This window comes from Aythya fuligula, chromosome 2 (genome assembly GCF_009819795.1).
Source record: "Aythya fuligula isolate bAytFul2 chromosome 2, bAytFul2.pri, whole genome shotgun sequence".
NCBI classification, from domain to species: domain Eukaryota; kingdom Metazoa; phylum Chordata; class Aves; order Anseriformes; family Anatidae; genus Aythya; species Aythya fuligula.
In genome coordinates, this window is record NC_045560.1 from 90309958 (window position 1) to 90325689 (window position 15732).

The 15732-nt window shown below is 38.7% G+C and overlaps 1 protein-coding gene across 1 annotated transcript in view; it reads right to left on the bottom strand.

Moving 5' to 3' along the window:
• Positions 1-1443: 1443 nt before the first annotated feature.
• The window catches only part of GALNT1 (polypeptide N-acetylgalactosaminyltransferase 1), a 44459-nt gene continuing 30170 nt past the window's right edge, over positions 1444-15732 (bottom strand). The window contains exons 8-11 of the mRNA XM_032182595.1: positions 8005-8144; positions 6796-6894; positions 5901-6035; positions 1444-2240 (exon numbers count right to left, since the gene is read on the bottom strand). Of these exons, the coding sequence (XP_032038486.1) occupies positions 2094-2240; positions 5901-6035; positions 6796-6894; positions 8005-8144 (521 nt within the window). The 3' untranslated portion in view covers positions 1444-2093. The remainder of the gene's footprint in view (positions 2241-5900; positions 6036-6795; positions 6895-8004; positions 8145-15732) is intronic.

Sequence of the window (15732 nt, forward strand, 5' to 3'; positions counted from 1 at the left end):
ACACTAATAACACAGCAGAAGACTGCAAACAGTATTTTGGTGGGCTGTCACGCAGTCTCAGCCGAACACAAACTGTACTTCAGAAGCAGTATAAAACCAGGAGGGACCACAGAGAATTTAAGGAGCAAGAAAAAGGGTCAGCTACAAGTCAACTACCCATCCCATCCTCTTCACCAACCATACCAAAGGAATAAGTCCCCTCATACAACCATTAGGACAGACTTTTTTGTTTTAGTCCTCTGGGCGCACTTCAATATCTTTCTAATAACCGTACCATGCAATTACTTTCATAAATCTTCTTCTAGCTCATGACATTTGCACAGCTTTCCAAAAAGGAATTTATGAAAAATATCTATATATCTCGATGATTACCTGATTAGCTCCACATCATCTCACCCTATGGATAGATGTATCAATACAACAAAAAAAAACTGCTTTAAAAAAAAAAAAAAATCCCTTGCTTTGCATATGAAAACTCCTGTGTACTGCTGCAGAAATAATGGAGATAACACTGCCTAAAGCAATTTGGAGTAGCTTGGAGTAGCAAATATAAACTGGCAGTAACAGTCAAACATAATTCCACACAACTTTTGCAGGAGTCTAGATTTAATTTGCTTTACAGGACAGTTGGCCAAACAATGACATTTATCATAAAAATATCCTCTCCATTAAGTAAATCTCATTTTTCTTTCCAAAAGAAAATTCAGCATATACTCTGAGCATTCAGTAGCTCATTTTCAACATCAGCCCACACAGATTTTTCTTAACAAAACAAAACAATCCAGCTTAAAAAAATGCAGACCAATGTAATGACACAGTCATATTGCTTTTGGCTAGGTTAACTTTAAAAAACATGCCAATTTAGCTATCTTTCTTTAGGTTTTATTAGAAAAAAGCAGCAGATCAACATTACAATTCAGAGTCTAATCTAAATATGCACTTGACAATGAAGCACATCTGAATATGGAGTGAAAAAGGATTCCAGAAAACCTTCAGTTTTGCCAATCTCCTGCTACCCAGATCATCCTATCTTTTCTTCTGGCTTTCTGATGACTGAAATCAAACAAGGAACAAAAGATTTATTGCTATGAAAACAAAACCATAGTACAGTAGTATGAGTTCTGGGTGCTAAGCATATTCTGTCAAGTTAACTTAAGAATTTCAAAATGTACTTAAATCTTTTGTTTGGCCATGAAAGTCCATAAGCTGACTGACCCAGGTATAAACTGAAATGTCAGGTCTGGACAAAAAGAGTTAGACAGCATGTTAACCTCCAGTTTTCAGACAGTAATAAAAAGATACAATTCCAACAGCCAAGAAATTAAAATAAAAAAACGTTGATCTGACATTCAAGAGCTAAGTTTATTCTTACGCTCATTTTATTTGCACCCAAAATAATTTTAGACCCACCAGGAAAAAAAAATAGTATTTATGGACTATCACACAATTGAAAAAGAGAAACAATTGTGTTTTGACTTGGTTATTTTTCCCCCACTGAGGTATAAAATCTACATATAAATTTGATACTTCACTATAACAAATTGTAATTCTCGTAGTTCTGATTTAGTTTCCATTAAACCCTGTTTACTTTTTCCTTTTTAAACCACATAATTCTTATTTCATGTTATTGAATCCGTTTTCCAGCTCTCTGTTTATTTGTGGATCTATATTTAGTAGCCTGGTTACCACTACTAACCAGGAAAAAAAAAAAAACAGTCTTGGAACTTTCTTCATCTCAACAGCACTTTCAGCAGAGCTTACTGATGTGCAAGCAAACTACAATGATATGCAGCTCTTCAGAAAGAGTATTTCATTGATTATGTTTCCACTGTCCCAATGTTCTCTAAATTATTTGCTGGAAGAAACTCGTTCAATCCTGTAAACATCAGTGGGCGCAGTTTCACTAGTATGTGTGGTAGTTTCACATCCTTATACAGGAAGGCTGCTTCACAGCTACTGAAAAGCTGCAGGAGTTCTAACAGCTGATGAACTGTGGATTCTGCAGAGAAGTTTCCTTCTGTTGCTACTTTAACAGTGTAGCCAAAATATTAGCCGAGGTAGCCCAGTCAATCCTTTCTTTTCTTCAGAACCTCTCAGAATATTTCTGGAAGGGTGACATTGCGAAGTAGCCACTGCTGGGAGCGGCTGCCGTTGCAGTCTCTGATGCTGGGTACCTGGCTGTCCTCTTCGGTGGCTTTGTCCAGGCACTGGTTACTGTTCACATGCAACAGGGTTAATTTCTGGAAGGCAAAATAAAAAGAAATGAGTTTCAGGCAGAAGACAACCTTTTTATTAATAGCCGTCACAATTCCTCTGTAAGCAAATGGGAACTAGACAAGGCCCCCTTGGTTATCAACTCCAGATCCCCATTCTAAAGAGTACGTAAATATGTTGTCCTGTACTGTGGGTACTAAACACACTAAGCTTCACAAAAAAAACAGAATGGCCTGAACCTTTTAAATGACATACTTTCTTAAGCAATATCCACTATCCCATAAATAGGACCGTACTGCTGGGGATTTTCAAGGAGTTTGCAATTAAAGTCTGTTAAGATGTACAACTTTGATTACTAGTTACAAAAGTAGTTTTCAAGAGATCAGAACGAATTCAACTCACGTTGAACCTTTTTTTTCCTCAGTCAGGGACAAAACTAACCTAAAATTATGTTCTTTTAGAACAATGTTCCTTTTAAAAACATGTATGTGTACAAGTGTACATCTGCGTACAAAATGCATATAAAGATGGATACATATCTTTTCCAGCATCTCCTGATCTTCCTTATGCAACCTTCCATACATGACCCCATCTACCTCAGTGCTGTTCTTATGGGAAAGAGGAGGTATTTTGGAAGTTGCATATCCTGCCACTGTACTCCGTATACTCATTAGTCCATCAGCCTGTGTATGGCACTGACTGGCATTAGAATTGGTACTGCTTCTCTCTCAGCAGCACGGCCAGGACACTGCACTGACAAAAAAATGATAAAACATGCCCTATGTGCACAAGCAGCAAGAAGTTTAAAAAAAGAGCAGTTCAGTGTGCTGCACTCATGCAGCAGCTGGAGAATGAAGGGACCTGGAACACATTTAAGCAGACAAATGACTAACACACAACTTGCTTTTTTTTTTCCCCCCCCCCTGTAGTATAAACACCTCCTGAACAGAGGCAGAAGGAAAAAATATAGACAAATCACCCAACTATATGAGCATGTGTTCTTGCTAAGTATTCTCTAACTTATTTTTGTGCTTCATTAGCTAGCTTTCAGTAAAGTTCTGAAGATTATTTTATCAGTGGAAAGCCTAGGTACAAAGAGAGAAAACACATACAGTCACGTTTATGGCTAGGGTTAGGCACAGGAGAAGTTTCTTTTATGGGCTGCAGCAATCTCCAAATCTGGGAATTTGGAGAGGTCCCGGTAGACTGGAAGCTGGCAAATGTTGTGCCAATTTTCAAGAAGGGTCAGAAAGAAGACCCTAGCAATTACAGGCCTGTCAGTCTCACGTCAGTGCCTGGTAAAATCATGGAGAAGTTGGTTCTCGGACTTATTGAGGCGCACCTGGGGGACAAAGCAGTCATTGGTCCCAGCCAGCATGGGTTTGTGAAGGGTAGGTCCTGCCTAACTAACCTGATTTCCTTTTATGATAAGATCACCCGTATGGTGGACCAAGGGAAACCAGCTGATGTGATTTTTTTGGACTTCAGCAAGGCTTTTGACACAGTTTCCCATAGGATCGTACTGGACAAAATGTCCACCATACAGCTAAATAAAAACATCATACGATGGGTGAGCAATTGGCTAACGGGCAGGGCCCAAAGGGTTATGGTAAATGGGGCTGTGTCAGGCTGGCGGGCGGTCACCAGTGGGGTCCCTCAAGGCTCCATTTTAGGGCCGGTACTTTTCAATATTTTTATAAACGATCTGGATGTAGGAATAGAGGGTATTTTGAGCAAGTTTGCTGATGACACCAAACTTGGAGGAGTTGTGGACTCGAATGAGGGTGTAAAGGCCTTGCAGAGGGATCTGGACAGGTTGGAGAGCTGGGCGATCACCAACCGCATGAAGTTCAATAAGAGCAAGTGCCGGGTCCTGCACCTGGGACGGGGAAACCCTGGCTGCACGTACAGACTGGGCGATGAGACGCTGGAGAGCAGCCTAGAAGAGAGGGATCTGGGGGTCGTGGTAGACAGCAAGTTGAATATGAGCCAGCAGTGTGCCCTGGCAGCCAGGAGGGCCAACCGTGTCCTGGGGTGCATCAAGCACGGCATCGCTAGTAGGTCAAGGGAGGTGATTGTCCCGCTCTACTCTGCGCTGGTGCGGCCTCACCTCGAGTACTGTGTGCAGTTCTGGGCACCACAGTATAAAAAGGACATGAAACTGTTGGAGAGTGTCCAGAGGAGGGCTACGAAGATGGTGAAAGGCCTTGAGGGGAAGACGTACGAGGAACGGCTGAGGTCACTGGGCCTGTTCAGCCTGGAGAAGAGGAGGCTGAGGGGAGACCTCATCACAGTCTACAACTTCCTCGTAAGGGGGTGTCGAGAGGCAGGAGACCTTTTCTCCATTAACACTAGTGACAGGACCCGCGGGAACGGGGTTAAGCTGAGGCAGGGGAAATTTAGGCTGGACGTCAGGAGGGGGTTCTTCACAGAGAGGGTGGTCGCACACTGGAACAGGCTCCCCAGGGAAGTGGTCACTGCACCGAGCCTGTCTGAATTTAAGAAGAGATTGGACTGTGAACTTAGGCACATGGTCTGAACTTTTGGGTAGACCTGTGCGGTGTCAAGAGTTGGACTTGATGATCCTTAAGGGTCCCTTCCAACTCAGGATATTCTATGATTCTATGATTCTATGAATCTTTGCAAGAGAGACTACTTGGTTCCTTCAGCTGAAGGATACATACTTCTGTATTCTCCGCAGAATCTGACAAGCCCTGCTAGTTTTGTTTGGATCAAAATCTAATCTATAATCTAATAGATAAGTGTTAAAAAGCATTCCCCTCTTGAGACACGGAGAGGGAAAACAAACAAACCAACCAAACAAAAAACCCCACACCCTGACCTGGAACTCCTGGGAAATGCTAGTGATTTTTTTTATCGAGATACCATCTTCTCCTTCAAAAAACAAACAATAAAAAACACTTACTCTTGGTATGCGTAGATCACTGCATACAGTAAGTAATACTACTCATGATATTTACTTAAGTCAGGTAAACTGACCATATAAAAAAAGAAGGAATGGTTTCTAAGACTCAAATTTAAGCATTCCCATTAACATTTCTACCCAATCACAATACTGTAAAGAGCTTGCAGATCAAACCATTGATCAATGGCCAATGATTTCTTGATCTGGAGTGCGACATAAGAATTTCAAAATCAGTTTGAATGTTATGGAAAAGATGATGAAAATAAAGCTCTTTGAAGCATCTCTACCTTAAACATACCCAGATTAGAAAAGTAAAACTTTTCTTATGATTTTATGATGCTGAATTTTTAGTTACAACAATATTTCTTTTTAATCTTTTGAGACACAAGATATCAGATGCTGGAATTGAAGAAAGAAAATTATTTCAGGTATCTACAGGACCAATAAGAGATAGTGCTTGCTAAGGATCTTGTTACAGTGTCACCTTAACAGAATAGGCAGTCCTTCAGAGAATCTGGAAGTGTACTGAAAATATTCTTCTTTTTTTTAAGGGCTCCCCAAAACGTTACTAGGTAATTAAATCGATGCAGATGCTCATCAAATGACCATGAATTAATGACAGAGGGAACATAATCGTGACTTATTTCCTTGCTTATTCAACTATCAAATAGTGGTCCCACGAAGGATTTTGTTGCTGTGTAGGCTCACATAAAAACACAAGCTATCTTACTTTAATGTCACAAGTTATTAGAAGACTTACCACTGGGTCATATTCCCAAAGCTGATTTCCTTTTAGATGATGGCACTTGAGCATTGTTACTGGGCCATTAAGTTTGGAGACATCTAAACACAAATCATCTGTTCGAATTTCTTTGTTGGCAGTATATGAGAAAACCTAGACAGAGAAAGAATGAGAGAAATTGAGAAAAAAAAAAAAAAAAGCATTCAACCAAAGAATTCCTGGGGATGGAACAGTGTAGGGGGTAGTACTGTCGGGAGGCAGGGGGAAAAGAAGTAAGGAGTGAGAGTTAAGGGGAATATTTGCACACATTACTTCATTAATAACCACTGAACTTTTTTATATTTTAGGGGTACAAACACTATAAAAGTTCTTCAAACAAAAGAGATGTTTTCAAACCTGCATACTGTTTCTTGCACAGGAACAATATGATCCTCAACACAGGTAATCTTTGTATTTAACAGAGTTAATAAAGAATTAACAAAATGAAAAAACAAATGTAAACAGAGTCCAGAATTAGCACATAGCTATGAGCATTGAAAACAACATGTCAGGAGGAGGCATGTTGTTTTGTTTTTGTTTAACTAACAATGCGAACCAGCAGGTCTAAACACGAGATGGTTCCAGAGAATCTACAGGAGGTAAAGTGTGGCTCACGGCAGTCTCCTCTCCTCATTTCATTTTTGACTTTGTAGTTTACCTAAAACATGTTGCAATTAGTCCTCAAAAACTTACAAATGAGAAACCAACAGATCTTCTCATGCAATCCCTTTTATGGGCTTCTTCTTCAATAAGGTTTCCCTAAACTTTACTGTTCAAGTAAAATGTAATGATCACTATTGGAAGAACTGAAAAGATGTCCTGATGAGTAGCATTCCAAGTAACTCAATTCATTAACATCATTAAGAAAAGTCACCTGATTTCCACCCATTCCATGACAGTTAAAGATTCCAACTTTCTCATTTTCTTTTCTTGCCATGTTATCCAGACATTGGTTTGTCTCCACGTTTCTTATCTTGGATTGAAAAAGAGCACATCACAAAAAGCTGTTATTGTTAGAAAAGAACTAGGCCCATATCAAACCACACTGGCAACAATTCTCTTTTATACATGCAGGGATTATTTGAATGAATTGTAAAATGTATGAATGGTACTACAATGAAAAACACACTCTCTGAGGCTCAAATTCCCAGGCAACTGTTCAAGCTACTAGGTTAAAGATGTTTCTTTGCTTTCATTTGGGGATCTTCCCATATTGCGGACCCTACTTCCACAAAGACTCACCTACAACAGAATGGACACAACTCTGTCTCTAGCCCCAAACTACCAGCAGTTTCAAAACACTCTCCTAGGCACAGTAGGTTTAATTCCCTTTGAAGTCAGGGGAGATTGGGTTCAATTTCCTCACTTCTTGAGTTACAGCCTTAATCCCCATATTACTATACAGTAAACAGCATGAATATCAGTCTGCTGATATCCATGCAGCAGCCTGAACGCCTGCCCTGTTTTGTTAAAAATGTTTTTCTTTTACAAACAAACACAGTATAAAATCACCCTACAAGAGGTGAGATATTTGGCTCAGCATGACTTGTAGCAGGGAGTAGGGCCTACTTATTAAGGACAGCATCATCTGTGCTACCTCTGCAGTCACTGAAACTAAAGGAAGACAAATGTCCAGCAAAGCTTAGGGATCACTGGAATTTGCTGGTCACTGAAGAAGATTCTGGGGGTAAAGTTCAGAGTAATGTTTGATTTGTTTTTTTAAACAAAGTCCTTGCTTGATCTGGTCTAGTTTTATTAAGCAAAACTGTATGTAGAGAAATTTATACACAAAGTTATCCATAACTATGAATTTCTGAAGGACTGTTTCTAAAGGCCTTTTATGTGAAATTTAGCACTGTAATAAAGAAGGGAAAACCTTTCAATTACAGTATTGTATAACAAATTTTGGTCTTCTGTCTGAGAAGCCAGATGTGTCATTTTACAGATGATGGGAATATATGTGCAAGTTACTTGAACTTTGCGGGAGGTTAACTTGTTTATACTATTCCATTCAGAATACAAACAACTTGCTGTGCAACATACTTTTACAAACAGTAGACAAATACGTAGGGTAAAATCTTACCTCCCCCAGAGAAAAGTAATGGCGTGGAATTTGGGAATCGGGATAAACGTTCTCCAGGTACCAGGAAAAAGGCTTGCACTGGAGCTTACGTCTCAGTCCAAGTCGTGATGATATGTCCCCATAATCAACTTTAGTAACTCCTAGAGATAAAGGATAAAAAGTTTTATTTAATTGTTAGCAGAGGATTTGTATATAATTCCATTTAATACAAAGGTGATCTGTATAATACATTGCTTGCAATCATCCCTACACACAAAAAAACTTTTTTTTTTTTTTTTTTGAAATAAGTCCAGCATTATGCTTTTTATACTCACTGTGGACAAGTTGATCAGTACCCCTGACATTTTCTCCTGATAACTATAGAAAAGGTTGAATCAGGCCATCTATAGTATACATGACAACTTCTGAGCTATGGCTTGTGGAAGAATATGAATGCAATTGCTTACTTAGTTAGAGGAAAAGGCTGAAACTGTTACATTCACTAACCCCATTCTATCCCCAATGCCAACTGGAGTGTATATACACTATGCAGCATAACACAGCAATCTCCTTCTGTGGAGTAAAAACTGCATTTTAATTTATTTCTCTAAGCCAGATACCACCTGCTGAACCTTTCATCATCCATCTAACTGCATAAAGAAACAGACAAAATGCAGCCATCACACAGGGAACTAAGCATTTAATAATTTAGTGTTTGTTCAATATAACTGCAGCAGTTGCAGGAACTGTGCTCACCATTAGGCCAGTTACATTTTTTGTGGTATTTTGCCTGCCTTTTTATTCTCTTTTGTTCCTTATTTATTGAAGTGCTATATTCTTCCTGGATCTTCCCACCCCTTTATGGTGGTTTTAATTTCTTCCGAACATTAAATGGTTCAAATCCCATCTGGAAATGGGATGTGAAAGATATGCACGACCAGTAGGTATTTTTAATTCACTAGAATTAAGCATTCATTAATATTCCAATAACATTAATTAAAGGTAGGATAATTTCCAGTTTTCAGGCATCACATTTTACTATCCATACTACACTTCAAATCCCATAGGCCAAAGAAATACATTACCACACACACACAAAACCCAAAAACCACTCAATTTAAATTCCCTCCACAGACAGTTCAGCTGGCCACTACAACTAAAGACCTGCAGTTACATGCATTTTTCAGAAATCCCTGCACCTAGAGGATGGTAAGTTACTTCTAAAATCGTTCACCTTTTGAAATTGAGTTTGAGATATTTTGAAGTTGGTATCCCGTGTTATTAAATAGAGCTGCCAGTAGATGGTGTATTTCTACTCAATTAAGACAGATGACTGCATTACTTCAGCTGTTTGTAAATATCAATAAAATCATTTGTAATTTCAATATTCTAGAACAAAAACAAATCTGACTAGTATTTTTCTATATTTCTTTAAACTTTAGAGAATACTTTTTTGACTTTTGAAAAGCTATTCTGGAGAACTATACTAGTAAGTGAATAAAAGCAAACGAAAGCTTTTCTGTTTTGATAACATTTTCAATAATGTGAATAAAAATAAATATACAACAACAACAAAACACACACACTCAAAAAAAAAAAAAAAAGCAAAACCACTACCTTTTCTTCGCCAGAGCAAAGATTTATGTACATCAAAAAGAATGCTCTCTCAAGAAATGATGAAGAGAAGACAGGCTGCCTTGCTAAGCCAACCAGAGCTGAAGCACAGAGTCATGAAAATGAAGCTGATGGATAAAAGCTATCATGCCATCCTTGCAACAACCTTATGGCATTCAAAACTCATTCATCAACAGAATTTGCTACACTGACTTTCAGAAAAAGAAGAAATAGGCTTTGCCATTTTACTGAATGGCATAAGAATTGAAGTCTCAACCATACAGAATTAAATACCAAGTGACACTTAATGGTGTACAAATGTGTTATTCCTTAAAGTAGTTTTAAATGTCACCACGTACAAGAAACGTGCCAGCTGATTTTCACTCCATTACACTGAAATAAAAGGTGTACATTATATCCACTTAACCATTTTGAGCGTGACAGACCTGAAAAAACAAAACCCCTCTGAAGTCATGTCTGTTCCAAACCATATACTGGCACGCAGATTAGAGTTAGCATCAGCTTTGCAGCTGGACTGGAGAGCAGAAAGAGTACAGTTTGACTTAGTGGTGTTCTTTAACAAGGCTAAGTTACTCTGTTTTCCAGGTAAGCAAGTCAATATCTTCAGTGCTTCTGGTACCTTCTCTATATTACTCAAAAATAGCTTGAGTATCCCTATACTTTTGCACTACACTGTGCAGGCACAGTTACTAATAGGTAACAGTTTGTGGTAGAAGTAGAAGCAAAACTAGGAAAACTGCAATATAGAAATCATACAAACATTTAACGTCATTTCTGAAACATTTTCTGCACACAGTAGTAAAAAATGATGTAAGCACTGAAGTCTTAGATATGTCTTCCAGTGTTTTTATGCTTGGTTTTAAAGGTTCAGATAAAAATAAAATAAAATAAAATAAAATAAATTAGATTAAGTCTTCCTCCCAGATAGCTATTATGCCAGATTGCACAGGTAGGTATACAATGAGGACAATCATGTCCACCAGTTATTTGTTTTAATACTTGGGTTTTGTTCATGAAAATCAGAAACAGTTTTAACAGCACTTGCTATCCACAGTTTTTTCCTCCCCAAAACAAAAACAGCAAAAAATACAAACCCTATTTTGATTACATTAAACACCTGCATCTTCCTGATGATTCTTCTTGTCACCTGGCTTGCTGTTTGCTGTGTGACAATTGCATGCATTTTTTAAGTGTATTTGTTAAAAAGAAAAAAAAAAAAAAGTACTCAAAATCCTGATAATGCAAACTCATATCAAATAAACCCAGCACACCATCACCAATCTTTTGTACAAATTTAAGATTCATCTAAGATTCATCTCAGCACTTGCTGGTAGCGTTAGTTTTCTTAAAGAAATCTGGCATGCAGTACCAGGCTACTCCGAACAGAAAAGACCATTACACATTACTAATCAATCAGATCTCTCGGTTATACTTACACTTTTACTCAAAAGTAATCAAATTCTTTAATTTGACAAATGCATACTTCTCACCCAAGCAGCCATTTCTGCAATTTGGCTACTAAGCATCAGAAGAAATGTTTAGAAGCTATTCAATGCTATCACTATTTTCTGAAAAAATTATTCCTCTATTTTTGAGAGATAGTTCTATTAGACTGGGAAGGAACCGTTTCAAAATTACTAAATTCTCCACTCTTTTCGCTATTACAGTACAAATAGCCCACTGTTTTCGCATGCAAATAATGTCTATCAGTAGAATACTCCTTCAGGGGTTTAATTATTAAATTATTACTTATTAGGCTTCCCAGTGGCCATGTTGCAACAATTTTACTGTCCTCGAAATTTCCAAAGAGCTGAAGATTTGCTTGCCAAGTTCAGTGTGGCAATATATTTATGCTAAACTGCTTTGAAAAATGAGAAGCATGATGTTTTCATCATGATTATAAGCCACTCAATCATTTTTCAAAAGCGCTGCATGAAAGCTGTTTCATCCAAAACTGGTCTTCTGTTAAAAAAAAAATCATAGAACTTGTTTTTATTCAGTATTATGACACTTGGTAAGTAATAATCATTAAAATAAATTCAAGCAGTTATGTATTTACATCTCCAGTTAATGCTTACAGGGAGTGCTAGCTGAAACGTGACTGTCTGGAATCTCTCCATATATATTTTGAAGATAGGTTTAGCTACATTGCAAGATCAACTACCATTGACTCAGTGCCTTCTCTGTCCTCCCCACCACCCAGAAATAGAAACGTTATCCTAGACTTACCATGCTTGGCTAGAGACGGGCACCTGCGGTGATAAGAACCTAGGCTTACTGATCCAGTTCTCAGGATAACACACCTCTGTCTGCCTCGGTGGTTTTTGCTTAGATAACGCTACAGTGCTGTCTGTCTTTTCAGGCCTTCTACCTCTTCAGTTCAGCTCCAATGCAATCAAAGATACATTCTGGGTAAAACTTTTGATCAACAATATAATTAATTTCCATACACACTAGATGAGGCTCTACCCAAGCTCATTAGAGCTGCTTTTTGGGATGCCTGGAGCGTACCAGCTGGGATACGAGAGGCTGCTGAATGAGGGCCATGCATGCTGGCCCAGGAACAGGAGGCTGCACGAAGGAGCTGCAACCCAGACTCACGTGCAGCACGAGGAAACCACAGCGTTTAAAGCATCTTTGCTTCACGTTTAGATGGGAGATAGCAGAAAATGCCACTAGGGTCAGTTTACCATTAATTAGTAGTTATAGGAAGGTGCGGGGGAGGGAGCTGTGGTAAGCCGACCTCATGCTCTGCAGCTGCTGCTGCGGAAAGGGGCAGTTTCCCTTGCTCAGCTTCAGATTCCTGCTGCGCTTCCTGTGCTGACACAGGTGCTCGCTTAACCAGTAGAAGGCCAGCCCAGAGAATAAAACATCCCCTGGAGTTTATGTCAGCTGCTTTGACTTGATAAATGGACAATCAACAAGCGAGGGGAGGACCTCAGCCCCTGGCATGACAGGCAAGGTGCTCTCCTTGCAGCAGACTGTTAGATTGACACCATCTCACCTCGGACAATCCCGTCGCAGTATTTTAGACTACAGAAGGAGAGGAAAGAGCTACACTAAAAATCGTAAAGCAGCAGCAAAGCCTGCAGAACAAGCTAACAGGAGCCTGTGCCGGATTCCAGCAGGAAATGGTCTGGGAAACAGCACCCTGCTGAAACACGCAACTGTGAGAAAAACTGTAGACTAATGCAGAAAGACGACAGCTAGTGCCATTACCATCGTGGAGAACAGCTGTTGTGTGCAATGAGATCGGTTTGATTTTGGCTGAGCACAACCTGCTGCAAAAATTGCCCTGCCCAGCTTCCTGCTGTACCTATCTATTTCTAAGCAGAACGACGGCTTCTAAAACGCATGAAAGCTTAAAAGAGACAAATAATTCCTACTAGGTTGTACTTATTAGAGGAAAAAAGGATTACAGGCTTACTTTTCAAGAGCGCGGCTTTCCATTTAACTACATTATATCGATAGTAAAAAGTCTCCTGAGTTCTTATCAGTCAAACAGTAAGCCATTTTTTTCAGACAATTCAGATTATATGAAGTGGGAAAAGCTACCTGAAAATCTTAGGTTTGCTTTCCCGGACCAATCCCTCTGTAGTTCACTATCTTAAGGGAGCAGAAGAGAAAGGATATAAAGGAGGAAACAAATTTCTTGTTCGCTTGGCTCAGTGACGCCTGTCAGTATATTAGCTCCTTCAAAACCCAATTTCCTCATCCATGTCAACTAAGGAGAAAAAACATGGATGCACGGAGGATTGCCTGCTTTCCTTTCTCATCTGCACCCAGGCTTGCAAACCAGCATCAGCCTAAAAATCCTCACCTTGCTCTTTGCAAGAAGTTGTGACACTGTCACAGTAATACTGAAAGTACACACTGCACTAGTAAAGAGTTTCACAGTCTGCATGCTGTAGTCTGCCAGAGGGTCGCTACACCATCATCCTGCAAGAACTAAACATTTAATTTTTACATTAGAAGGATGGCTTGGAAAACCAGAACATGGCTAAGCGAGTCAATGCAGCAGAGATTCACTGAGCTGGCTCAGAAAGACATACTGAAAAGTTACAGTGATATTTGCTGTCAACAGGTAAAAATAAGCAGTTTGCACACCTCGTAAGCCTGGAGATACCAGAATAATAACAGTAAGGGATCTGGGGACTTTCCCAAATAATAATTCATTCTAGATAATACCTACTGGCTCTAATGGTTCACATGGATTTGGAGGAAAGAATGAGCAGCACCGAGTATAAGTTCATTCTTAAACAAATGTTATAGCTAAAAGAGAGCCACCACAGTACTAACCATTTTTTTTTTCACATCTCCCAGCAACCAGCCAGTTTCAGAATAACCCAACTTATTCAGGTTCTGTATGATCCTACGGTTCTTAAAACACTTGGAAATTCTAGCATCAAACTTTAGCACAGCATCAGTATGGATATGGGTATACAGAGACTGTGCACCAGTTGGCAGGTGCAGATGCTCTAAGAGCAGCTTAGAGCTCTTGGCAAGAAAACATCCATATCCACGAAATGTCCAGGCTATTAGCATACAACAACCTATGCAGACGTGCATCTTTCAAAAGGAAAGAGAACGTACAGTGCAATTACAGCTAATTGCTGAAGTTACTTTCCCCATTTCAACTTTTACTGATTTTCTAAGTGAAATTCTTACACTCCTTTTCTCCAACAGGAGGATGCATTTATATTCCACAATGCTGCAAACCCATGAAAGCAAGCCCTATCAAAACAGTAATTCTACAAAACGAAAACACTAACTTCCTTTTGTAGCTTATGGTTACCACATGAAATGGGAGCACTACAAAGGTTATATATATATATAAAGTAACACAGCCTTACCACTGTGTCGAGTAATTCAGGTTTGTTTTCAAGAGCTTATTTTTATAGTCAGGTGTTCATAGCTGCTTAGTACATCCAAAAATCTAGCTTGACATGGATCTATAAAAGCAATCTTAGCCAAAAATAATTGCAGCTATTTATATACAACTTACCTCAACGATATATTTATACACGTGATGTTTGAACTCATAATGCTTCATTAATAAAAACACAGGGCGGTAACCATAAGCTATTAAGCTTTTGATTTCACCTCAAAGGTTTTGAGTAGTACCAAGATTATTTTTTTTTTATTATTTTAAAAAAAAAAAAAATCTTACATGTCTTAAGTAATGTGTTCTCTTAGGAAAAAAAAAAACAGTAAAGAGAAGCATGGTCATTTGTTCTCACGAGTATTCTCAAAACCTGTAATCTAAATTTGACATTGTTCAGACTCATGCTATATTGTGTTATAGGTTTTAAATTTCAACATTTATGCAGGTTTAATAAGCAAGTCATAAGGGAATACTAGTTTTTAAAAGTACTTATTTGAAAAGCAGATTCAGCATATAAAACTACTGCATAGTGTTTGAAGTGGAAAGTCTCTCCATATCTCAGGTAGTTATGGGTGTCTGTTGCTCCCCAAAGTTTGTCTCTCGTTTGCTGGCTTTTTAAACAACAAAACATAACCTGCAGAGGAAGGTAATAATTCAGTATTTCCCAGCCTTCCTTTCCTTTACTGAAACTTTCTTTGCACAAAGTTTGAGTTTATGGGAAATCTGCTTTCATATATTCCATTTTCATGTTTTGTTAACATCCATTTTCCAGAAACATCATAAATAACACCACAGTCAAATATATTGGCAACTATCCTACACTCTGGATAGCGAAGCGCAAACGCTACCAAGCAAATGACGTTAAGTTTTGCCGCTCCTGCTACAACAATTCACTTAAATCATTTCTGATCGATGCAGCCTCGAATGCCTACAACACAGAAGCCAGAGGCCAAACACCAGCACATTATGAGATGCATTCGGATGGCTAGCTTTCAGCACCACAATTGAACTCTTTGACGTTCTACTGAGCTTTAATTCCCTTGCACAGGAAGCTCATTCATAAGTCATGTTCATATTTAAAAAATAATAAAAAAAAAAATACTTCAAAGACTTCAGGGCACATCTCTGGTTAGGCTAACAAAATTATTTTTTAATTAAGGTCTTCCTTTTTGTACATCTTACATGAGCTTTGTCTTACAAACTTCAAAGCGATAACATTTTTATCTAAA